Genomic DNA, 25368 nt, shown 5'->3' with positions numbered 1-25368 from the left:
AAGGAAGAGGAAGGCTCTGCCTTATGCAGGGGATCTACAATGAATCACAAAATTAAATTCAGGGATATTTATTCAAAGTTTACTCTGGTGAGAAAATGAAGAGTGAAGGGACTGTTTGAGCAGTGGTTAGAAAGGCTTTATCCAAAGCGTGATAACAACACTTGTGAATAATTCTTTCTGTGATTTCACTTTATAAAAACGTAATGAAATAATCTCATGAAAAAAAAACAAACCAAAACAGGGTATATTTAAGGGCCAATCTATTAAACCACAATAACTACATTTCTTGAATTACAGATTTGGGTCTGTACCTTCAAGACAATGCTCCAACTCACATAGAATAACCCAAAATTACAAGCTGAGAGTCACAGAAGTAAAACTCTTCAAGTCTATTACTAGATTTGCAAAACAAATCTTCCCAATGGTATTTTTATTTTGTCAGATAATCATCAATGTGTTCAAACACTCAAGCAAAAACACCAAATCTGCATCTTGGGGATATGCCACACACAAGAAAATACTAACATGTACATTTCTAACAGATTTCTAAAAATAGCTTAGTGGGTCCAACCTCCATAAAAAAAAAAAAGTTATTTATTCAAACTAACAGGCACAGTAAAAGGCCAAGCATTACTTACCATCTAAAACTCCAATGCTCAGAACGGGAACAGTACCGTTACAAACTAGGACTGACTTAGCAATCTAAAAGTCTTAAATAAAAAAGCACTAGACAATTCAAGAGCAGTAATTAGTCCTTCAGTCACTGCCTTAATGTCCAATTAACAGCATAGTCTTATGACAGTTACTCAGAAAAACAACAATGAAAAAACTTAGTGACAAGGAAAATAAGTTTGGGTTCAAACTGATTTATGTTAACCCTTCAAGTCTGATTACAAAGTTCTGCAAAGTATTGCCGAATGGGATGGTAAGCAAGAAAATTAGCTACAGGATTATTAGACAGGACAATGCTAAAAGACATAGGGTTTTCATTCAAGAACCTACCAGGAGGTTGAGGCCTGAGCAGATTTGAGATAACTTTGTGCTTTAAAACAAGAACTAAAGGGAAGTGTATTCCAGCTACAATATCCAACCTTACAGGTGGTGCTTCTAAGTTAGAAAATCTGTTGGGCACATTCCCCAAAAGAGGAAAGATTCTTTGCATTTTACAACTAAAAAATGCTAATAGGTCAATGCTGAAATTAAAGACAATTAAAATAACAGCTATTTAAATATGTTCCAGAATACTGTTCTTCCCATTTTTGCAGAACACAGACATCACCCTCAAAGCTCAGGACCTCTTCCACACTTTCTTTAATCTTTTTCCACTCAATTTTATGTTGCAGAATACTCTGAAGCTCGTAGTGAAAGCATATGGGCATATGCTATTAGAACGAATAGAAACAATGAACATACTTTCTCCAAGTTGAGAACAACTGCTGAATTTTCCATGACAATTCCACATGCGCAAGTGCTTTTTCTTCTTGTGACAAGACTTTTAAAATATACCATAAAATCCTGAGAACTTTATTTCACGTAGTTGCACTCCCTCTACTCAAAAGGTTATTGGCGTAAAAATTGCTATTTCTATCTCTCTAGAAATACAGTAAAAAAATTAACATCTATAGGGCCGTGTTTTACTAGCAACACTAAATAACATTATCTCCATTATTAACGTCATATGAATCAAGCCATAAATACAGAAATGGGGGTATTTGAAAAAAGATGTTAAGAAAAGACCACACAAATGAATTTGACCCTTCTCACACCCTGAAGTTTCCACTAGGGTACAATATCATCTTATTTCTGAATGTCCAAAGCACTAACTCACAATTATGCTATACAGTATCTGACTCATATTCTAGATGACATGGAAGCATGGAATACTTTAATTTACAGAAGTGACAGAAGTCAAGGAGCATTACAGCAGTCAATTCAAGATGTCACATATATTCTATTCTAGCACGACTTTTCCATCTGCATCAAGATAGGGAAAAAATTAAAATAGGATTTTATACTTCAAATTTTAATAGAAAAAGATTTTCCATTAAGAGACTACCAACTCTTTACAGTACTTAAGTAATAGCTTTTGGAACATTAAATATTAAATAAGCATTAAAAGAGTACTTAAAATTATTTTGTTGCCATTCCAAGAGGTGAACGCTGGTTGCATATGCAATTTACAACCAAACTGTTGCCAAATCTCAGGATCACATTGTTATACTTCATCTTTAAATAACAGTTTCTCTCTCTCCTGCTAGGTAACTACAAATACAAATAGAATTTGTGCTCTACCAAAATGAGGTCGATCAAATTCAGCTGACAAGATACTCTTCTCCAGGAAATTCTATTTTAATCCCTCCTGTAATTTATGAGCTTAAAGAAAAGTTGCTCATACATGATATCAAGACCCAGGCTATACACAACTTTGCCATATTATATGGGGGATCATAACAGGAAAAACTAACACTACGTTAACATCTAAGGAAGTTTCTAATCAGCTACCCACTTGCCTCACACACACACAAAAACAAAAAAAAAAAAAAGGAGGAGGGGTGCTGAGTGCATACATTTCAAATAAAAGCACATATTTTCAACATCCGCTTACCAGTGAACATGCTAGCATACCGGGGTACGGAGAATCCCTGAGGGAGGAAACCTCCCCTTCAGAGTTTTATCAGGGAATAGCACTTACTGATTGTGAAGGAACCTATCCAACTCTCTTCTGCCAAGCAGGGTGACAATAACAGCAAAGCTATCCAAGAGAGGTAGGTGGAAATCCTCCCTTCGAAAATGGAAATGAAGGATGTAGACATTCCTTGACTACAAGTACCACTGAGCAACGATTTAAACCCAAGAAAGGTACACACATTAGAAGTTTTTTGGTTGTAAAAGTATATCATAGAAAAGTAGACAGTTTGTATTCTAAAGACATTTAAAACATATTTTGGTTTTCCTAGCAACACCAGATTCTCAGTGTGCCAAGATAGCAAACAGCATGCAGTTCATGTACACCACAGAAAACCATCCTGAGCCAAAGACCAGAACCAAACCTACAGAATTGAATGTCCAAAGCAAAACCCTACAAAGTCCAAACACTAAACAGACAAGGTCTCTCATTCACAAGGGGAGACAGCTATTTTCTGAGATAACTGCAGCAGTTCCCAAACCCCAGACATCTACCTTATCCCTTATGAAGGGCCCCATCCCTGCCACAGGGGTAATTCAACTGGTTACAAAACATCAACGGAAGCATTCAAACTCCACCCACAAAACTTCAAGGTGAAACAGAAATCAACCCAAGCATCCTCCAATACACCAGTCTGGAGCATGCAAGAGGTTCAAGAGATGCTACGCAAACAGCGGTGATAAGAACTATGACAATCTTCCTCGGCAAGTCATCCTCACTCATGAGTCAGCGCCCAATAACTCACCGAGGTTTACTCAAATTCACCTATTTCCTCCCATTTCACCTATGATTTAGAGATAACCACGATGATACCAAACTTCATATATATCATACACTACACATAAAATATTATTTCAAAACAACAACTTTACTTCTCCATCTTGCACTGAAAGCACAAGCACTTTACAAACAGCTACTGCACATGAATTTATCCCTCCACTGTTAATCCGTCTGTAGGTAAAACTTCTTTTGACATCATCTAATGCAAGAAATTACGTGGTCACAGTTCAAGTTTCCAGCTTCTTCTTGTAGTTCATTCGTTATCAAAACCGTATCTGTAGTGACAGCTTTTTAAAGCAGCTTTGGTTTGGAAGAGGAAATATAACTTGACTAATCCATACTGACTAAACCCATAGCTCCACAAACTACGATGTGTTATGAGAGAAACCACATCTATAAAAGGGTTCAGGAGAACCTAAGTATTAGCCTCATCACTGTCCTCAGTTGACTGGGTTCAGATAAAATCAAGTCTAGATTTTAGCTGAAAATACAATAACATTAAAATAAGAAAAAAATTTACTGTACATAAGAGCAATGGCTAGGTCTATTCAGATACTCCACAGGAAATGCACCAGGGCCTTCTGGAAACAAAGGTTATTGTTACTACATTTATGATTAAGTTTGAGATGTTCTGCTTCACAGGGAATGCAGCAACATATAAAAATATAACTCCAATTGCGACTCACACAACAGCCTCTAGGTCACAGAAAAAGGCGAAGAATGAAACGCATCTTGAACTACGAACAGTATAAGTTAACCTTGATATTTGTGGGAAAAAACACACAGAACTTCAAGGTTCTAGATATGCCTAAGTCTGATCTTTGAGACGACAGTGAAACATCAGCGCCTAAAGAATGGCTATAATGGAACAGGTAAGTGACCACATTTACTAAGAAAGGTTTTGGGAATAACATTTCAAGAAAGCTAACCCATGAAATTACACAGATTATATGGGAGAATTCCCACCTTTCAGACACCCCTTCTCTATCAATACAGCATTTCAGGTAGCGTAAGAACAGAAACAAGAGTTGAAAAACATGAACCTGAGACAAAACTCTACAGTGGATAACAAAGTATACACAATTTTTTTGATTTAAACTAATTCCTCTCCCCCCCGCCAACAACTATTAAAGAGGTGAAGAGTACAGCTGAACTGCAACAATATACCTATCTAGTTTGCTGAACAGCACTTGAACATGTAATCAACTTACATGGGCTTAACTTTCTAACACTGACAAACAGGACAGGAATCAGTAGGTTTCCTAGTTGATTTATATTCACATTTGGTAGACATCTTCCCTGAAACAGTAATGCGTTTTAATCCATTCAGGACAGCATCCACTTTTCAAAACAGCCCCAGGTTTTGCCCAGGACCCCCCCCAGTAATGGCCCAGCGGATGTTTCAGGTGGACCGTTCGGCCCGTGTCCTGCAGCCAGGGAAGGCAACTGCCGCTGTTTTCAACTCTGAGGGGACTCTGACTTCATGAAGATTACGAAGAGAATTAACCAAACACACTTTTGTTGCAGCACAGCATAAGGCACAACTGGATGTATGGCACAAGAGGAGGTATTAAGAGAGACATCACACTAGTTTAAGCATATTTTATACTTCACCTCTTCCTTTTCATTTATAGGTGTTCTTTCCCTCGCTATCTTTGCGAGCGTATTTTCATTTTCAGATTTACCCAAAACTAGTCACTCAACGTGCACTGAATTTTTAAGTCCTGGTCAACAGTTTGTTCAGGTAATCTATCTGCATAAAAATTTCATTTCTGAATTTTTTACTGCTGAGAGTTACGAACAATAGGATTTTTCAGAGATGGCTGATGCATCTTTGTACCAGTACAGTATCTTAATTTTGCAATAGCCTTTGCAATCGTAAGCAGGTGAAGTCACTGAATTCAAAACCACACAGACCAACATCCTCCTTAAGCCTGAAGAAAAAAAAAAATGCATATCAAATCAGTCTGGGAGTGGCAACACTACACAAGTGGTTTAGATGAAGCTATTCAAGGACATAGAAATCTATCTTAGGATACTGGGAGGAAACATAGCTCCAAGGTAAGATCAAGCTTTCTGCATGCTCACCGACTAACTGAACTTAAGCCCCAGTAGGCCCAGACTGCGATAGTCATTTAACAGATGGTGAATAAACACTGAACTAGCATGAAAGAGGAAGGGAGCATCACAAAACATCATTACTAGATGGAGAATCATTAAAGGAAAGAGAAACTAAAATGGGAGATCTATTCACCACGTTCCTGGCTATTTGCATAATTTAGAAATAGCACTAAGTAAATATTTACTGACAGCAGTCCTGCATAGGTCAGAATTTTTATCTGGAACATTTATAGTAGAGAGACAAGGTAACATGTTCAGTTAATAGCTTGACATCCAAAACACTGATTCAAATTTGAGTAAAGACCATAAATGACTTGAAGAGTTCAAGACTGGCATCCAGGAAATGTTTGTTTGCATTATGAAACCACTGTCTGGTTACTAGTCTGTTCTTGAGATTGTGCTGTGTTGCAGTGCACCTGCATGAGGCATTGATCCTTTCCAGCCCAAACAATTGTCAAAATCTTAAATTTAAGTAGCTACACACACGAGAACTCCAAATAGTATTTTTGATCATACAATAAAACAGTCGTTAAAACCATTTTCTAGGCAAGCATAAGAGAGGAGGAATAAAACATTTCACCAAAACTTTGGCCGAGAGCTTTGAAAGAGTAAGTTAAATGCCAATATTGGGAAAATAATAAGTGAAAAAAACCACAGAAAATATTTTTTTCTAGCACAGAAGACTTGATCAGTTACTTTTATACACTTAACATAGTTGAAGCAGAGTCAGCTTCCCTTCCCTGTGAGCATCTCTCACTCACGCTGTAACTGAGAAATTAAATAACTTGAAAGATGCAGTTAGAGAATCACAAGAACTGTGGAAGGGGACTAGAGGGAGGGAACTGAAAGAAAGCTTTAGAGTTTGTCCCTACTTTTACCAGGGTTTTTGAGAGAGTTTTCCAGATCCCTTTAGATCACAATCTAAAACACATATGCCCAGAAAGAGCAACTAAAATGTAGGAGATAAACTGTATTTAAAATAAATCATCATCAGCAACAATATAGAAAAGTGAATATATTCTGATTTTGTGCATGTAATTTCAATCTGGAGAATTACTTTTAATTGATTCATACAATAACTAACAAGCTAGAGAGAAGTAACACTTGTGGAAGTACCACTTGTAATATCCTCTCCACACATTAAAAAATACACATTATAACTCTTACAAAGAATATTCCAAAATCCTGCTCTTTCCCATGTTTCAGTAACAAGTTTAAGTATTTTAGTGTCCAATATCAAACAGTATATTTCAAATAGGCAAATTATACTGCACATAAAGCTCAACAGAACTTTTTTTCCTTATCAGCCTATACTATATCACATAGAAAAGCAACGTCAAGAAAAAATTAACCATGCTCTCGCAAAAAGGGTCACTGTAGTTGGCTTGTTTCATCTGAACTTTTGAATCCTTGGGATAAGCATGAAGGTCTCTCATCCCTCAACCCAAGACACTAGATTTAAGCTAACTAGAAATCCACTTCAAATATTACATACTTCCTTTCCAAATGTCAAGGTTGTTTAGTTAATCAGGAATAACAACATTCTGCAGAATAAAATTCCAGTGCAAAACTGCAACAGATCTGCACAGTCCTTATGTGCAGTGACACAATGCTATGTGTCCACTTACTCAGCCACTTAAGCTGTGCCCACAGCCATCCTACTTACCACAATAATAATGTTTTTTATAATAGCACCGTTTTTTTTCCCCCCTGAGATCATACAGCCTAGGATAAAAATCCCTACCTGAGCTCCAGAAGTTCATAATTATACCACTATATCTAAAAATACTGCAGAATACAAGAATGCTGACACAAAACCAAGTATTCAGAACTAGACAACGCCTTCTTGTTGTAGTAAGTTGTCCTTTTTTTTAATTCTAAGGTTACACCATTATTTAGAGTCGTGAAAAGTAAAACACTTGTTAAGTCCATATCTGTGAAACAAGAAGAAACACGTTTTGGACAATATATTGTTCAGAATACGTACGTACTTACTTGAGCCTAATACTAAGAGTACACACGCCCATCTAGAATCTTGTCTAACTGCAACCAACTTGATAGCCTCGGGTTTTTTTTTAAGTACAGGAAAATCAGTACATACAAAGTTCTTTACCATCAAGTCAGAATAATTCTAGAAAAAGCCACTTCCATTGTGTGCCCTCCAGCAGCCCCGAGATGACAGAAGCTGGGGATGTTTACAGGTCCTAAATGAATAACTCAGCATCAGCAACAACTCCCCACCACTGACAACCTCCATGTGGGGCTGGAGCAGGCGGACACGATGCACCTCCAACATGCGAGCTCTGGAAGCAGGGCATCTTCAGGCACCAACGCGCTCCTGGCCCAGCCGATTTTTAAAAACTAGCCCTTTTTTAATTTTTATTTTATTTAACTTGCACTTTTCCTACCTACAGGGCAGGGATAAACACCCAACACACCGATGCTCTGGGATATCTCCAAAAAACTTCCCCGCGGGGCCACTTCTCACGGCCACCCCCCGCCCCACCGTCCCCTCCGCACCTTCCCGCACACCAACAGCGTAAATGGGGCAAACACCCCCACACCCCCCCACACACACCCCCCTCCGGAGGCACCCCCGGCCCTCATTTGACCCGCCCACCTCCCCCACCACCGGCGGCTCCCCCAAGGACACCCCCCTGACTCCCCCCGGGGACGAGAGCAGCACTCTCCCCTATGAGGAGGGAGGAGGAAGGGATGGCCGGGGCCCCCGCCTCTTCCCCCTCCTCCTCCTCCTCCTCCTCCTCCTCACAGCGGAGGCGCTAGGCCCCGCTGCCCCCCCGGGCCGCCCCGCCACCCCCGCGCCGCCCCGCCGGGCCCCCTGCCCTTACCGACGGCGCGGCGCTGGGGCGGCCCAGGCGGCAGGCTTCGGCGGGGCTGGACGGTCGCAGCGTCTCACCTCAACCTCAGCGCCACCGCCACCGCCATCTTGCCTCCCCTCCCCCGGCTCGGTGGGCTCCGCCCCCTCTCGACAGGTCCTGGCAGCTACCGAACAAACGGCCGTGCGGCGGCTCGGTGGTTTCTACCGGCCGCGGCGGCTCGCCCCTGCCTCCCGCCATGCCCGTTGCGGTGTTGCCCAGGCGGCTCCAGCCCGCGAGAAGCCTCGGGCGGACCCCGCGGTGAGAGGGCGGGATGTTATGCTCCTTCCAGGACCCGCTGGCCGGTGCGGCGGGGAAGGGTTCCCTCCTCCTCCCCGCTGAGGGGGCTCGGGGCGGGGGGGGGGGGGCGGCCGCCATGAGGCGAGCGTGGGGCGCGGCGGTGCTGAGGCGAGCGGCTGCTGAGGGACGCGGCCCGGCGGCTCTCCCGGTGATGCTACTGACTGGAGGGGGTGGGAGAACCGCACCGCCTCGTTGTCCCTCACCGCAAATCGATATAAATTTATAATAACTGATAACCGGCCGCGGGCGCCTCAGAGCGGGGGGCGCGGGAAGCTGCCCCGGGCCCCGCCGGGCCCCCGCGCTGTCCTGACGTCGTGCTTTTGGCGAGGAACAGCGTCCGAAATGTGAGAGGTGTAAAATCTCAAATGGCTTTTTATCATTCCCCCCCGCAATAAGGAGTATGTAAATTGTTCCCTGCTTTTTCAGTAAGGTACTTGAAATCTGCGTGGTGTTTTACCCGCAAATATGTAATTCCAGATGCGCTAAAATCACAAGTTAATCTCTTACCAGGTTTACTATGGGGGGAAAAAAAAAAGATACCATTAGACAAGATTAAATTATCTCATTGTTATTACAACTTCCATTAAATAGGAGAAGTCATATCCCACATTTGCGGGATGTGTGTCCACATGATTATTTATTCAGACTAATAAAGGAGGGGCTCACCCTGTGGCAAACAGGATTACTTATAAACCAGGTATTGTACAGGAATGTCGTTATTACAGTAGCTGAGTTCCGCTCAGTTAAGCGCTACGTTTAGGTGAGGTGACACCTCCCCAGGCTGAAGCGTTTGCAGTCGAACGCTGGTGATCACCTCTGTCACTTGGAAGTTAAAGTGTCCAAATAAAGTCTGTGAAGAGGGGTCAGGTGAGGTGTTAGCTCATTTTGTGAGGTGTTAGCTGCTCTTCAGATGCTGAATTCCTCTGAATCGCTTTCCTCATTTTATTCTTTAAACCTGCCCAGCTAACACACTCCACCATTGCTGACCCAATACTTGTCTTCCATATTGCCTGTTTGTCTTGAGAAGTTTCCAAGCCAATTGCCTTTTTCATGTTTATTTTACTACTTCCTGTCTCCTTGTGCTCTGCAGCCCTCTCCAATGGTTGACTTCACTCCTAAGACGTACCCAAATGTGTTTTTTTCCCTTGCAGCCACCCTTGGGACAGCCAGCAGATGTGGGGACAGTGGAACATGTCTGAAGATAAGCACCTCTTGCCCTACTTTTGAGGTTTCCCTCACCCCACGTCTCTTCCACAGGGAAGAGCACAGCACAGGAATAAAAGGTACCGCATGCTGAAAAGCTCAACTTTTGTCACTATTAGTTATTACTTCCCAACGTAGCAGCGGGGTCATCTGGTGCGCTGCAGGGCCCGGGCAATGAAGGTTTGTCCCTGGGGGAATAACCCCCGTTAGCTTCCCGGCTGGAGGCCTTCCCCCGGTGTGCCCCTCCTCCTGGGCAGCCCTGGGGAAGCGGAGCCGGGGCACGTTTCCGCGACAGCGGCCGGGCGGCCCCGCCCGGAGGCGGGGAAGAGGCGGGACGGATGAAGCGGGGGGACCCTTTCGTGCCCCGGAACCTTCCTGCCGCCCCTCCCGTATCCGGCCGGAGCCGCGCGGCGCCGGTCGCCATGGCAGCGGGGCCGTGGGGCTGGGGGCTGGCAGCGCTCGCACTGCTGCTCGCGCTGCTGCTCGGCGGCGCGCGCCGCCTGCGGCGCCGTTACGCGGCGGCGGGGGCTCGCGCCGCCCTGAGGGGGAGGGCGGGCGGCGTCCGCGCGCTGCTGGTGACGGCGCACCCTGATGACGAAGCGATGTTCTTCGCCCCCACGGTGCTGGGCCTGGGCAAGGCCGGCGCCCGCCCTGCCGTCCTCTGCTGCTCCCCAGGTGAGGGGGGGACGCGCCGGGAACGGCGGGGCACCCGCCCCCCCGAGCTGCTGCCGCCGCCCCTCGAGGCCGGGCTTCCTGCCCGTGACGTCATGGGAAGGCCGCCATGATGCCTTCCCATATATGGCTTCTCGCTGTGACGTCACCGCCGGGCTGTAATGACGTCTCGGTGCCTCGAAGTAGTGAGTGGTGGCTGTACCATGGGGCGACCCCTCCAGGCTGTGGCACTGAATGTGATGTCACTGTGATGCCACACGTGATGTCATTGCTGCACTGAACTTCACAGCCCTCTAGGACTGTGCTGCCATGGCGGCGTGGCACCGCTGGGAAATACTCGTGCAGTGGCGGAGGTGCTGTGCCATCCATCTGCGGTTTGGTGGAATGACAGTGGATCGTGTCACGCTGCCGTGACATCCCGTGTGCAGGTGGCTTTGAGTCAGAATGTTACTTTCTGCAGACTGTCAGCAGTTGCGACCAGTAGCAAAATGTCGCTCTCTATCTGAGCCTTGTGCAGAGGTTTGACAATCCGGTCTCCTGTCACAGCGCTGAGGTACTTTCAAACTGTGTGCAGAAGCGTCAGTAAGTTGTAAAAAGGCGCAGCCTTCCTGCATCTCTTTGAAATTATGTCATCTCGTAGAGGACTTGCTTGGACGATCCAGTTTTAATGTCATAATGATACATTCACTGTAACACATCTAAAAATAACAGTTGCGTAACAATCCAATCATGGAAAAAATAGTCCTGAAGGGAACCTGAGGTCATGTTGTCCATCAGTCGACCCGAAGGCAGCACCAATGTGTCTTCATTTGCTGCAGACAAATGTCTGAGTTTGTTCTTCAGAACCTCCAGGGAGGTTCCTCAGCTTGTGCGGTCTGTGTCAGGGCTGCATTAGCTTTTCTTCAAATCACTTTTTCCTAAATCATTGGTATAATTTAAGCTTGTTTGTTTATTTTTGCTATCTGCCATGAACATGGAAATCAGAGTATCCCTTTGTAGCAGCCTCTTACATATTTTCAGACTTATCTGCCTCTTCTGTCTTATCTTCTCCAGACTAAACAACCCCATTTCTTGCAATCTTTCCTTATAGATCATGTTTTCTAAACCTCTGATCATTCTCATAGCTCTCCTTTAGACTCTTCCAGTTGGTTTGCATCTTTTTTGAAGGGCAGTGATCAAAAACTGAAAGCAGCGCTCTCAATGAGGTCTTTCTGGGGCTGAATAGGACAGAAAGATTCTCACAAGCTCCACTGTTTCCCAGGACAAGGATTTTTCACAGCACATGATGCCCTTGTCTTGTGTTCTTCTCATGATCTACTAAAGCTCCAGATTATTTTTTTTTCTGCAGAACTGATATCTAATCAGTTATTACATTGTTCAGGTTTTTGTGCATAAGAAACAAACTCATTTAATTGATCTTCCAGATTCCATACTGCTATACCAGAATCCATGAGCCTGCAGTGAAAACTAAGGATTTTTATTTTGTTTTATGTTGAGATGAGTATCTTAGGGTACAAACACTTACATCTTATGCTGACAGCTACTTACATTTGCAAAAAGGGCCCTCTCTATTTTTGAAAGGTCCAGCTAGTTCACTGCCAGCTTTTCTGTTCTTTGTTTTCAGAGCTCTCTGTCATAACAGACCATCTAGGTGAGAAGACAGGGCTTAAGCTTTTGTTGAATCCCAATGATGTATTGGCTTTACTGATCACTTTGTACCTCCCATTCAAGATTTAGTGCAGAGCTTTCAGTTGTCTTTGCCAAGGGACAAAGGTCTGTCGATCGCATTTGGCTTTTTCACAGCTGTGGAGAGATTACCGAAGTGCAACTCTGCCATTTCAGGTTTTGGGCACTAATATACTCCTGCTATTAGAGAACATTCTAAAGAAGTGTTGTGTTTCTGTTTATTTTGTTAAATTTTATTTTTTCTTTACTCCTGGTTCAGTGACATTCAGTGTGTTTGACACTGCCTTCTATGTACTCTCTTGCCTGTTTTCGTAATGGAACTAGCAGCCCATATAGGAGAGTACATTCACTGAGCTAATAGATTTTTCTGTGCCTCTTATTAGTCTTTTCGGCAATTCAGATGGTTCATCCTCTCATTGTTTGTATGATTGATGATGACAAGTGAGTTGATCAAAGAGTCTGCAAATTGTAATGCTGTGACAAAATCATTACTTAGAAACCATCGTACTTGCAATTTTCAGATGTCAATCAAAAAGACTTAGAAATGAATTAGAATTACGGCACTGTGAAAAAAAATCTCTCTTTTACACACTGAATAATCTTCGATTGAAATAATAACTCAGTATAAACATGCTTTGCCCTCTGGAGTAGCTGACTATTGTGAGTGCTCCATGGATGAGGTCCAGCAGCATCAGCTATTCAGCTGGTTTTGCTCTCAATAGCTGCCCATTTTTTCTTGTTCGCATTTTTATGTTCCTGATGTCCTGACACATTTCTCAAGCTGTGGAACATGGATCTGTTCCTTTGAGTTCAGCGAAGTTAGATATTTTGAGAACAGTGGTACTATTTGGAAAAAACATCACCAGCATTCAGCTATTACGCTGCACCGCAGCAAAATATGTGTTATCTTAAAATACTAGTGTCATTAATGGCCAGGCAAAAAATTGGTCTAAAATAAGTCCTGCTGTACTCAGGTAATCCATGTAGTGAAGGTGCACACTTTAATACACTTTAATTGTGCTGAAGCTGGAACTCACAATCTAAGCTGACGTGTTCCTCGGCAAACCCACAGATAATCATTGTCATAGTCTCCTAAAACCATTCGCTCACAGTCTGCAAGAGGAGGGATTTTTTTCTAGTTATTCTTTCCCTCCTTGAAAATTTTACAAAGCTTGCTAGTGATGGCTCAGATTGCAACACTGCTCAAGAGAAATGCTAGATTTAGATGACTCTCACCCACAACAATAAAAAGTTCTAGTGTAATTCAAGACAGCTGACTACAGACTTGAATCATACATTAATACTCAGCTGTATTTTCTTTTTTCATTTTATTGTTTCAAAGTTAAAATTGGGTTGAAAGTACTGCCCTGCACAGGGCAATGTTCTGGAAGGGGCCATCACAGCTCTGGCATGGACTTTGCATGGCTGATGCCAAGAAAAAATAAGGGAATGTCAGGGCAAGATGAGAAGAAAATAATTCAGTGAAGACGGAGGCAGTGTTTTAAGATAATGAATCCCATTTCTCTGCTAGTTGTAGGTCTTGGTCTATTACAACTTTTCCCAAATACCTTATCTAAATTAGGTTTCCTGTCTTCTAATAGTTCCATAAGTTCTTTGCAATCTTGCCATATTAGTTTCTGCCCTAATTTTCCGTGAATGATGCAGACTTCTGAAAAATCTTTGTCTTAAAATAGAGATTGCTATGATGGAATTCCTCATTTCTTCAAATCCTTTTAGTTCCATCACTGTATTCCATTGCAGTGTCCCAGTGTCATATGACAACTACTGCTCAGTAGAATTGGCCCAGAATATATTATAAACTTTAATCACATGAAGAATACCCCATGGGACAGGTTTTCCATGCGTTATCTCAACAGTTCTGTGCCAAGTACTTCGGACTTGCCGTTCGGCTTGGCTCTGTGGGCCTATGCTGTTAAGGGTACAGGACGTAGTTCATGGCAGCATGTCTAATAGTGAAGGAGAAGTGACTCTTTGGCCCTTCCTAAGGAGATTAATTATTACTGATTTGTTGTGAATACTTGTTTTCACAAAAGTGGACTGAGATCGCACTCACCTCTTTTACAGAGACAGCTTGGAAATTTGCCAATGGTAACAACTTTTAGTTACCTCACTGCAAAGGTAGTTTCTCCTATGTTTATGAAAAAATCTTGCTCATTTTTTTTGTAGTATTTTGGTGACTTCCATTCAGACAACGTGTAACTAGTTAGTCCATGTATACACATATCAGAAGACTCCATTTTTTCCCCACAAAGCTTGGTCAGCCTATGGAATTCACCAAAAGAGATATTAATGCCTGCTAAAAATTTAACAATGTTCAGAAGTGGATTAGGCATATACCAAAATAAAGCAAAAAGCCCAAACAAAAAATGGAGAAGAGGAAGAAATTGTGATGTTTCAAGGAATAAGACATCTGCTAATCAAACAGGTGGTTGGAAGCAGTTTATTACAGAATTGTTGTTTGGAAAATCTCCTGTGTCTTTGGCAGAAGCATTTAACTTTGGCCATTCTTAGGGTGAGGATACTGGGCTGTTAGGGCCACTGATCTGATTAGACATGGCAATTTCAGATGTCTGTGCCAAATAAGCTCATGAACAGTTGCAAGCCACGTTCAGTGCATAAACGTGAGGAATATAGTCAAGGTGGGCAGAACTTTGCCTCAGCATTTTATTCAGAGCTAAGCCAGGTATTGCTCAGGTAAAAGCTATGGAGTTTGTTCCCTGCAGTGTATCTGTTCCTCAAATGATGCCCTTTTATTTAACTTGCGACGCTCATGCATAGTGCTTTGAGAAAGAAAAGAGGAATTAATTCCAAGTTCACCTGAACTAAGTGTTGCTGTGTTTGCTATTTTCAGGAAATTATTACCATCAAGGAGAGATTCGTAAGAAAGAACTGGAACAGAGTTGTTTTCTTCTGGGGATTCCTGCTTCCGATATAACAGTCATTGATCACAGGTAACTGGTTTTCATTTATAGCACAATTTCATTGCAGTTTTTAAATAGGAGATTAAGTTCACCTTAATATTCAGTGACAGCCTACTGTATTATTCTAAAAAGTCTTGAGGAATCTCAAAAAAGACCGTATTAGATATTTTTGTTAACTCTTAACATAAATCTCATTAATGCAGAGGACAATTCAAGTATACAATGGGGATCATAATCCCTAGGTTAAGCTCTGTTGATACAGCGTTTAGAATAATGATAACCATGGGGGGTCTAGCACAGTGTATTTGGGCAGCCTGATCACATTTTGTTACACCTGTTGCAGTGTTACACAGGCATTTACAAATTCTCTGAATTCCCTGTGTCAGGTTTCTCTTTACAGGGTTAGTGTGGAATTCTATTATATTTATATATTTTATAATCTTTTGACTAAAGACAAAAGTGAATTACAGTATTAAAGACAGTCAATGATAACATGACGGTAAGATTCTTTCAAATTAAGCCATGCAAGATTTCTGTTTTTCTAAGGTGTGATGTTTTCTTTAGTTGTGTGTAGACACAAAGGTAGGTGATAAAGCTGACACTTTTTTGTTTTGGAATTAATTCAGGAACTCTCTTCTGGGATGGTGATTTCACACTTTGAATCAGTGAAACTCAGAACTAACATTGTAAAGGCCTCTCAAATTGCCTGATCACTGCCTATCTAGGGTTGATAGGAGCTGAGCTAGATACTGATTGCTAGGAAACAGGTTACAAGTGGTTGTTTCAATTGTAAACAGTTATGATACAATCCATAATATTTTTGTTTATTAATAAATAACTTTAATAGCAACATATTGATTTAAAGCCACGCCAACTAGAAAAGTCAGAGTTGAAAAAAAATCTGGCTTCAGGCAGGCCCTTTTCCCATGAACATATTTTCCCTTGAGCTAAGGCAACAGAAACCACAGTCCAGAATATGAATTTCTTGAGTTCTTTGCTTTTTTTAGGTTTAGGTTTCTCTCCAAGTTTTCAGCTCACTTAAGAAAACAGCATAGGAGTTGTTTTTCCTTTGGAATGAAAAGAGATGTTTCCGTTAACTTCTTATTAACTGGTTTTGGATAACTTCAAGTTTTGTAGTACAATCAAATGACAATGCCCAAAACATTTTGGGGAGGGATAAGGAAAAAAGCTGCTAAGCTTTGCTAAGCATAAAGTCTGCTCGATGAACCATCTTTTGAAATTAACACAGAGCCCAGAAGCTTACCGGCCTTCATCCTCTAACGCGGCATGATGTTGGTTAGTACGTGATGCAAATTTCCTGATGCTGCTTAGTCGCCCCCCCAGCAATGCACAGGCCAGAGGACTGCTTTTTGCAAGTAATATTTTGGTTTGTTCTGTAGGAAAGTTGAGGGCCATTTCAGGGAAATAGCTTGGATCATGCCTCTTTATTACTTTCATTACCAGTATTACACATGTTTATGTAAATAATGACCGACACACAGTTTCCCCTGGTGAATGCAGTGCCTGAAAAGACAGATCAATCCTGTTGCCCAGGCGTTCTAGGCATGGACTAGAATTTACAACATTGTTCTAACAAACAGATTTAGATTTCAGATTTTTATCTCTGAAGTTAGATTGCTGTGAGGTAACCATCGTCTAACTTTGTTGTGCATTCAGGGAGTGTACTAAAGTGAAGTCCTTGCTGAATTTTGCTCAGAGCTTGTTTACACAGTGAAGTTAAGTGTGTTTACAGTACATTATTTACTCTGCAGTAACTCACCATGTGGATACTCTTTATGAAAAACGTCTGTGGATCAGGTGTTAGCAATATGGTAGAGGATCAGGTATAATTTCTAGATGGCACTGAATTTTTAGAGTAGCTAATTGTTAAAGTACTATTTTTGGTGGTTTAGTCAAAGCACTGGGACTCAAGGCTCTTGAAACTTAGTCAAAGTTCCTGAATTCCTTAGGTCAGTAGCCTCTGTTATGACTTCTGTAATTTAGAGATTATACAAAAATATTTGCCAGTATGGCATTATGTGAAACTTGCTAAATTAATACATTATCTACCACTATATTTCCATGTAAATTCATGTCTACAGAATAGAGTTTAGGAGGCTGTTCCTCTTTAGCATTTTGTCTTCCATAGGCACTGTTTAAGATCAGAACACTTTGGCTTTTTTTGTTCCCTTCCTAACTCTTCAGAAGATAATTTTCCATCAGTGTGTAAAGAACTAGCACATTGCTTAAGGACTGCTGCTGGCATGCTGCCCATCTAACATTTCTTACACAAACACTGGATGCTTTACTTTATCCAAGCTGCAGATTTGTATTTTGGTAAGGAAAGCCCAAAGGATTGCTAGGTCTGGATCTGCTCCAATCATTGTAGTGTGGAGCTGAGTCATGCTGCTTCCTCTTTCTTTGCATGATCTACAAGTGAGTGAGTAGAATTTTCAAGATGTAAAAGGGGAAATACATCTCAAAAGCAAGGTGATTGACTTGCTCTGTAATCTCACTTGGCCAGGCAGGTATAAAATCAACATGACATTTTGAATTGCCTGTGAACTTGTAAAGAGAAAGCTTCAGTCAGTCAGCCTATGATGAAATCTGTGTTAAAGACCAAATCCTTATTAAGCAGTTCCTTGCCTTAAACAATGACTCTCTCAAGTACAGCTAGGATTCCTAGGGCAGGACTAGTTCAGTATCAGCCAACTACTTTGCACTGATTCTTCAGCAGGTGTTTGATATTGTCACTGTGTTTGTCACCTCAGTTAAAAACAACTCAAATCTTCTGCACAAATACGGTCCCAAACTATACCCACTTTTCAGCCCTAGAGAGCTGAGATCCACATGAATCTCCCGCAGAAGAGTTCTTTGCTGTAGAGGGCAGGAGTGGAAAGGGGCAAGCGTTACCATGCAGCAACCTGTTACTGTAGGTGAGCAGATGGGCATGCAGACAGCTAATTCCAGCCTATTTTAGATTAGGGCACTGGACTCTTCCTACTTGTGAATAGCACAGGTCAGGCACCAGATTTGCAGAGGTGTTCCCTGAGCTGGCATGTAATTATCATAGCTCCAACACTGCCCCAACCAAACAGCTGCTTTTAAGGGAGAAAAGTTTTACAGTCCACTTTTCTTACCATTCCCACACTAGGCTTGATACTTGTAGCAGCCCAGCTCAGAACTAGGACTTGTATTGTTCAAAGTTAATTTCTGTACTGTCACAGTCATTCTCGCTGCTGGGTGAGGGAGGAGTAGCAAGAGAGTGAGGTCTGAAACTCATGTAAGATAAAAGTCACTTCATTAATTATATAAATGGTAATGTAAACTCTGTGCTTTTGGTACATTTTTATCATCTTATGTCCTGCAACAGTGGACTTTATTGCAGCTGTAAAAATAAGAGATGATTTATTTTGTCTTTCTGTGCCATGATACCAGCTTAATTTTCACAAAGACTGGTATAGTTCTACAAATCTGCAGTTAAGGTAAAATGAGCATAGCTAAAATATGAATGGTATAGCTACCTCTAATGCAAACACTGACTAACTCAACTGAAAAATCCTGCTACAGTCATATGTCTAAAATAGTGGATAAATCAGATGCTGGACATTCTGTGGTGGCAGAAGGGTCTAATTTATAAAGCATTTGACTGCACTACAAACAAAAAGAGGCATCCATTTTCACCAAAAGTTCTATTGTTCTGTAGGCAGACTTTGCTGCCAGATTTAGCTTAATGTTTAAATTGCTTTGTTAATGTATGAGCAAATAGAAAAGAACACTTCAGTAACATTGTGAAGAGAAAAAATGTTCACATGAGAGCTGCCTCAGGTGCTGTTCTTTGATATGGCACTGCCACATGTTTTCTGGGTTGTTGCTCTGTCTGGACTTGAGAACATAGTGAGATGAAGGTGCCCTAGTCTCCAAAACCAGTTATCAGGTCACAAGTCATTGCCATGGTTTTGGACTTGTAAATGTACTTTGTTGGGAATTTACTTATACCTGAGAAAGCTATCTGTAAGCAATTAATCTGTGAATACATGCTCCTGAGCTAGAAAGCGCTCTCTCATGGTATATGGAAAACCAGGAGTTAGTATCTAATTGATCTAATATTAAGAGTTAGTTGAGCTCCCATTAACATTGGGCACATCTGCCAATGCTCTGGCTGTCTCCTCGTCTGTAACATTACATGTAAACAGAAGATGTTTTCTAAGCTGTTTTCACTTTCCGAAGAGAACAAGCAAAAAGGAAATCCAAATTATTATTTTTTTCTAATATCTGTTTGTGGTTCATGGAAAGATAAATATCAGGCATTTTACTGCAGCTTCTGAAGCTTTTGTGCACGGTTGTACTGGACAGAAAGTAAACCTGACTGTTTGCATCTTTAATATGACAGAAAATATTTGGCCCAAGTTTGCACTGCAAAGAAAATAATAGCAGAGATTTGTGTAAACTAGAAAATTTTCCATTCACAGTACAAAGACTTACTGCAAATAATGTTACATCTCTTTCCAAGTTTCCATGGAAATTGCACTCTATTCCTTTTCATTATTATTATTATTTCACTTAAGTCCAAAAGGGCTCTGATCAGACAATGCACAGCAGAGAGGACATCTGCCCATGCAGAATCACAGGCTATCTGCAAGTTTTTTATGAGGCTGCAGAGAGGTTCACATTCTTTTTTTTTTTCTTTTATTTTTTCATACAATAATTATTTGCTGTTGGGCTTGGTTTTTCCCCCTACAAGGTAAATAGTCTTTATTGCACTTCCTTATATTTAACTTCTAACAGACTTCCTTTCATGAGCTCCCCGTCTCAGAGAAGTGAGTCTATAAGGTCATGGGAAAAATATATCCTTAAGTAAATAGTGTGTTTGTCTGTTTATGATGACCAGAAAGATAAAAAACCACTCAGACCCTTCGGAGAATGAAATATGTAACTGGAAATTGGAACCTTTTTATTAGAATTTAGAAACATGAATGCAGACAGTTAAGAAGTATATCCCATTGATCCAGTTTGCTTTTACTGTACTTAGGTGGTTCGTTGATGGCTTTATTGATTTGAATGCAGGGTGCTGAGTGGATGACAGCTCAAGATGCGAGCTCTATAGTGAGAATAAGTACTGCAATTAAGAAAGCTTGCCTGAAAACTGAATGCACCAGGAGAGGTGCAGAGAGAAAATTCTGGCCTCAGTCAAGTCTGGTGGCAAAGCTCTCAGTGATTTCATACCAGTTTCTGACTGACTCATTTGCAGACCTGTGTCATCTTGCTGAATGGGATTTTTTTAAAGTGTATTTATCTCACTTACGTGTTTCTGACCAGAAAGGTGGTATTATTGCCCTATGTTTTCTTCTTTCCCCTGTTCGCATATTTCATATTTTGGGATCGGTATTTAATAGTTTTAATTCTGCTGAAATAATTGTGGTAATTATTTCATTTTGTCTTCCTAAGTTCCTCATGGTGTTATAGTTTGATGTTTTACTTTATTGCTAATTCTAAAGAGCTGGTCTATGTGCTGATTAAAATTGCTGACATGCTTTATTCTAGAAGAGCTGCATATTTCAGTAGTGAGTGATGGGATTATCTTCATTTTACTTATCCCAGCAACACTGTAAAGGTCTTTATTTTTTTGAGAATTTTCTTTAATTAAGAATGGCATCTGTGGGACCAGAAAATCTTAGATGTAAATTGGTCACACATTCAGTGTGTATTACAGGGAAATCGGCTTACAACTTTTGAATCAGTCATGAATACCGCCATCATCCTGAATACTAACATGCTCTACCATTACAAGAAGGCGTGAAACCTTTGTCAGTCAGGTGGGTATCTTGATGTTTATGTAATCACTGTAGCCAAATTTAACTTTTGTTTAGTATAATTCTTGAAATTTAAATTGTTTTCTTTCTGAGAAGACAATAAAATATTTGGCCACCTATTTTTATTTATGTTTCTAAATAAACATATAATTTTTCCAAAATGCTTACCACATGGCAGCTCATGTTGATATTTTAGGACATCAGAACACTTTATAAAAAAAGTCAAAGTTTGTATCAAAGTCTGCCTTCTGGCTTGTGCTTTTATAAGCGTTCCTCTGTGCAATAATTTATGAGGAAATTCTCTGGGGATTGAGATGTCTCTCTGCCCTCCAGGAAAACTGCTTTCTGAAACAAAGGGTTGTATTGCAGTAAGTTAGGTTTAACTATTTTGTCCTAAGTTAGATATTTTCCTCAATAAGGAAATCTGCCTTTTTTTTTTTTTCCCCCTGGGGCTTCTGTGAACCAGGTCCTTTCTCAGCTTTCTAGCATAATTAACTTCCTAGCTGTACAAAAAGGGGGAAGGTTCTGTGGTGAAAGGGAAAATGATCCTTTCAGTGCTAAAGGGCCATGTCCCCCAGATTACCTTTGTAGAGCAATGAGTAATAGTCCTTTTCAAAACATTCAAGGATTCTTCCTCGGATGTCAATAGAAACCTGTCAAATCATGTCAGTGAAGTCACAGCAGGGTTTGATTAAGAGCAAGAGTTTGGCCAGAGAACCCAAGGGCTCTGAATAAATGCAGGGAGAAGTGAAGGCGTACTGCTAAAGGACAAAATGTCTTTATGGAAATCAAATTAAAATACTAAGCAATGAGATTTAGACTTTTAATGGTCAAGATTATTTTAGCAGAATAAAAACTAAGAAATACTGACCTCAAAACATGAAATACGAGAATACGGATCCCAGCTGTCCCCCAAAGCTGATGCAAGTTTGATTCAACTTCAGAAACATCAGCACTGGTAAGCTGAAAGTAAGAAAATAAATAAGAAAAGAAATAAGGCTGTGCGTAACAGCTGTGTTTCAGGATTCTGGCTAGGGCTGAAGACAGGGAAATGCACTAGAACAGGGAAATCCACTAGAAGTCTTTGTTTTTGTTGTTTTAGTCTTTCTTAGTTCATACATTCAGAAATGCCTTTTACTATTCTTTTATTAATGGCTTTTAAAAGTCCCCCCCATATGTTAAAGATAGGCGTCGTCTTTGGAGCAAAGAAAGCTTCAATCACCCATGCTGAATTTGTGGATGGTTCAAGTCCCAGCTTTGCCGTCTCCTGGTAACACAAACAGATGTGCTGACTGGAGCAATTCTGTAACTAGACCACTTGTGTCCATGCAGAAGGAAATGTCTTTGGGTTTGCTGCTTTCCAGTATAAAATTCAGGGGGTTTTATTAAAATATTTTTAGTGGACTTTCTTCATGATACTAGTAAGCTCTAGAAAGATACGGTCATTAGATTAAAGCTATCTTCAACAGTTATACCCAAGAGTCACCTTTTAAACAGGACAAACTATAAGAACCTATTTATTTTGCCAGTTACACAGTGGAACAATACAGTGTGTTTTGCCAACAGACACCCTGAGAACTAATGCAGAATGACAGGCATTTCCCCTTTGCCCCCAGAATGTTGCCTGCTTTGATAGCCCAGCAACATCTCTGTTACTCACTCATTTTATCCTGCAGCTGCAAACGCCTTGCTGGTAATTATAGGCAGACTGAGGTCTTTTATGAGAGAAAATAGTCAACGCTTTTCCTTAAAGAGTAACAGTTATATCAAATAGTCACAGTAAATTAATCAAAGAGGAGGAACAAACAGAAAAAAAAATGTAGCAGGGATACAGTTTAAGCTTTTGAATCTCTGCATTCCTCCCAGTTTACTCAGGGAAAATATATTCCTATTTCTACTGGGAACACTCTTAAAAGCCTTCTCACAATAATGGATTGGGCGTTAACGCCTTGTTCACAAGAACTGTGTGGTTTCTTTGTGTGTTCTCATAATCTTATTTTAATTGTAGCTACAGTACAAAATATTGAGTGCCTTAGTTAAAATAAACCTGTGAGATCTGAGGCTATGACATGGTTTGGAAACATCACGCAGTTGCATCTGCAATGGACTTGCATTTTCTGCATGTCAGGTAATTACTGTGCTGGCAAACAGAGGAAGGGGATTTGCAGCCTCTCTTGGTCAAACTCCCCTTTGGAATTCAGTCTAGAGAAGGGCAGGTACATCAATTCCTGGTTTTCCTAGAGGTCAGGATCCTAGGTATACTAGGTAGCTCCTGTAGGTAGTGTGTATCTGTACTCACAGGTTAGTTGGAAGTAATTGCAGTAACTTCCCCCAAGTTGCCTCAATCTCTGTGAGACAGGAATTTTCAGTGTGTCCAGGGGCCTTAAGACATTAAAACCATTTGTTGGTTTATTCCTGTTCCCTTCGTCTAACTTTGCTAGTTCAGACAGTCACTAGAAAATTTATGGAATAATCAGTATCTGAGCCTTGGGAGCAAGGCCTTTATTAGGCTCATTAAGGACAGAATGTTTCCAATTACAAGGCATAGTGTCAAAGGCTGTTGGACCACTTCAAATGCCACGATATGTTGTCTTGCTTAGTGCCAGCAATATAATCCTAATTTCTTGAGTTTGTTTTCAAAATTCCCATTGAAGTCAGACAGTATCTCCTATGCTGGCAGCTAGTAAGAGAACATAGGAAGCGGTGCATACAGTGCCTGAGGGATCCACTTCTATGGCAGGCTCAAAAGGTTGAGTTGATGAACTACAGAAGTAGGGTGTCCTTGGGGCCTTTGGGACAGGACCATGGGGTGAAGAAAATTGCTGAGAATTTTGTCTTCCCCTAAAAATAATTGCAGGGCATTCAGTGGGGACCTTTCTGGCTCTTTTATAGAAGATGACAGTGTCAGGATAGGAAAAAAAAGTTGCTTTGTGGACATCACTTGTGAGTAATAAAGTGAGCTTAGTTACTTTCATGTTGATTGAAGTATTTTATTTTTCATACAAATAGCAATGTTTGAACTGCAGACACTGTAAAGACTCAATGGAATTTTTGTGAGGATGTAAACTTACAAATTCTGTGTTTTTATACAACATACATTTTGGGTCTACATCAACCCAGTTCTTCCACATAGGTGGTAGAACTGGAGCTGTAGAATCTTGGACATCTTTCTTTCTTTCTTTCCTCAGAGCCACCTTCTGATCCCATCAAAATCAGTGGGGGTTGGCCATTGACTTCAGTGGGACCAGAAATTGTCATTGAAACAGTGAACACAAGAAGACAAAGTCTTGTTTAAAAAAATGTTAGTAGGGGGAAAGTTGGAAAAGCAACTATACAATGGATGTTGCGTAAAATGTGTTTTCTCTTAATGACCTTCCAGTTCAGATTGGCTCTGTTTACATACAAATCAAAAGCTGGTTTGTCTAACTGCCAGCACAGCAAAACTCAGTCTGGGATCTGAATATCCAGCTGTGTCTTTTGCCTCTGACATCCTCCCAGTAATAAAAGTTGTGTGGCTGGGATTTGGCTGGAATTGCAGATGATGTGTGAGCCAGAATTGAATTCAGCCTGCTCTTCCTCTGTAAGACAATAGAAGTTAAAACTTGTTTGTGTCAATAAAATAAGCATATACAACTCATAACCGCTCAGGGACCAGATATGATGAATAAGATGCTCTTTTTCCATCATCACATTTCTAACCCTGACCAATGTTAGTAATAAGCCTGTGAGAACTCAGACTTTTGTCTTCCTTGTTTCAAAGCTGGAGCAGAAGCTTTTATGGAGTTTACCTGTGAAGATGCAGCATCCAGAGAATAGACATAGTATGATAGCCTTTGCAGTGCTATCTAATCCAAGTTCTTTGTTCTTCACTTTCAAACTCCCTGAAGGGTACACTATGTTAAGTGCTGTCTCAGCTCTGTAAGCCTGTACTCTCTTAACAGCTTCCCTGCAGATGGATAAACTGACAGAAAAAATAACTCCCTCACAGGTAAAATGGTACTGCTAGCATGCCATTTAGTTTTCACTTTCCTGTTTCAGTCTTTTCTCCAACGATACGTTAATAAACTAGGCTGCTTTGTGTAGCAGAGGCTCTCAAACTTTGCTGTACAGAGGTTTCTGTTTGGTAGCTTGTCAGGAACTTGGGTGCTGCACCTTGTGAGACAGATGCCAATGGAGCATGTGGTGATGGAGAGGTTTCAGGTCCTGGGGTACTGTGTGGATGTAGGCAAAGCTATATCAGTTCATAAGGGAGCAGTGCATGGTGAAACTGTATTTACTGCAAGGTCTTC

The 25368-nt window shown here is 41.1% G+C and overlaps 2 protein-coding genes across 5 annotated transcripts in view; one reads left to right on the top strand and one right to left on the bottom strand.

The window, feature by feature from the left end:
* The window catches only part of NCOR1 (nuclear receptor corepressor 1), a 72359-nt gene extending 63790 nt beyond the window's left edge, over positions 1 to 8569 (bottom strand). For 2 of the 3 annotated variants that reach the window (XR_010071981.1, XM_063341400.1), the window contains exon 1: positions 8437 to 8569. The gene's annotated coding sequence lies outside the window, so the exon portion shown is untranslated. The remainder of the gene's footprint in view (positions 1 to 8436) is intronic. The other variant, XM_063341401.1, reaches the window with a different exon arrangement.
* Positions 8570 to 10315: 1746 nt separating this feature from the next.
* PIGL (phosphatidylinositol glycan anchor biosynthesis class L) overlaps positions 10316 to 25368 on the top strand; it is a 61034-nt gene continuing 45981 nt past the window's right edge. Inside the window, exons 1-3 of one of the 2 annotated variants that reach the window (XM_063341411.1) lie at positions 10316 to 10641; positions 15197 to 15296; positions 21061 to 21082. In XM_063341411.1, coding sequence (XP_063197481.1) covers positions 10389 to 10641; positions 15197 to 15296; positions 21061 to 21082 — 375 coding nt within the window. In that variant the 5' untranslated portion in view covers positions 10316 to 10388. The remainder of the gene's footprint in view (positions 10642 to 15196; positions 15297 to 21060; positions 21083 to 25368) is intronic. The other variant, XM_063341412.1, reaches the window with a different exon arrangement.

The sequence above is a fragment of the Chroicocephalus ridibundus genome, chromosome 7, assembly GCF_963924245.1.
Source record: "Chroicocephalus ridibundus chromosome 7, bChrRid1.1, whole genome shotgun sequence".
Taxonomy (NCBI): Eukaryota; Metazoa; Chordata; class Aves; order Charadriiformes; family Laridae; genus Chroicocephalus; species Chroicocephalus ridibundus.
Note: the sequence above shows the minus strand (reverse complement) of the source record. Positions and strands in the feature narration are given on the sequence as shown.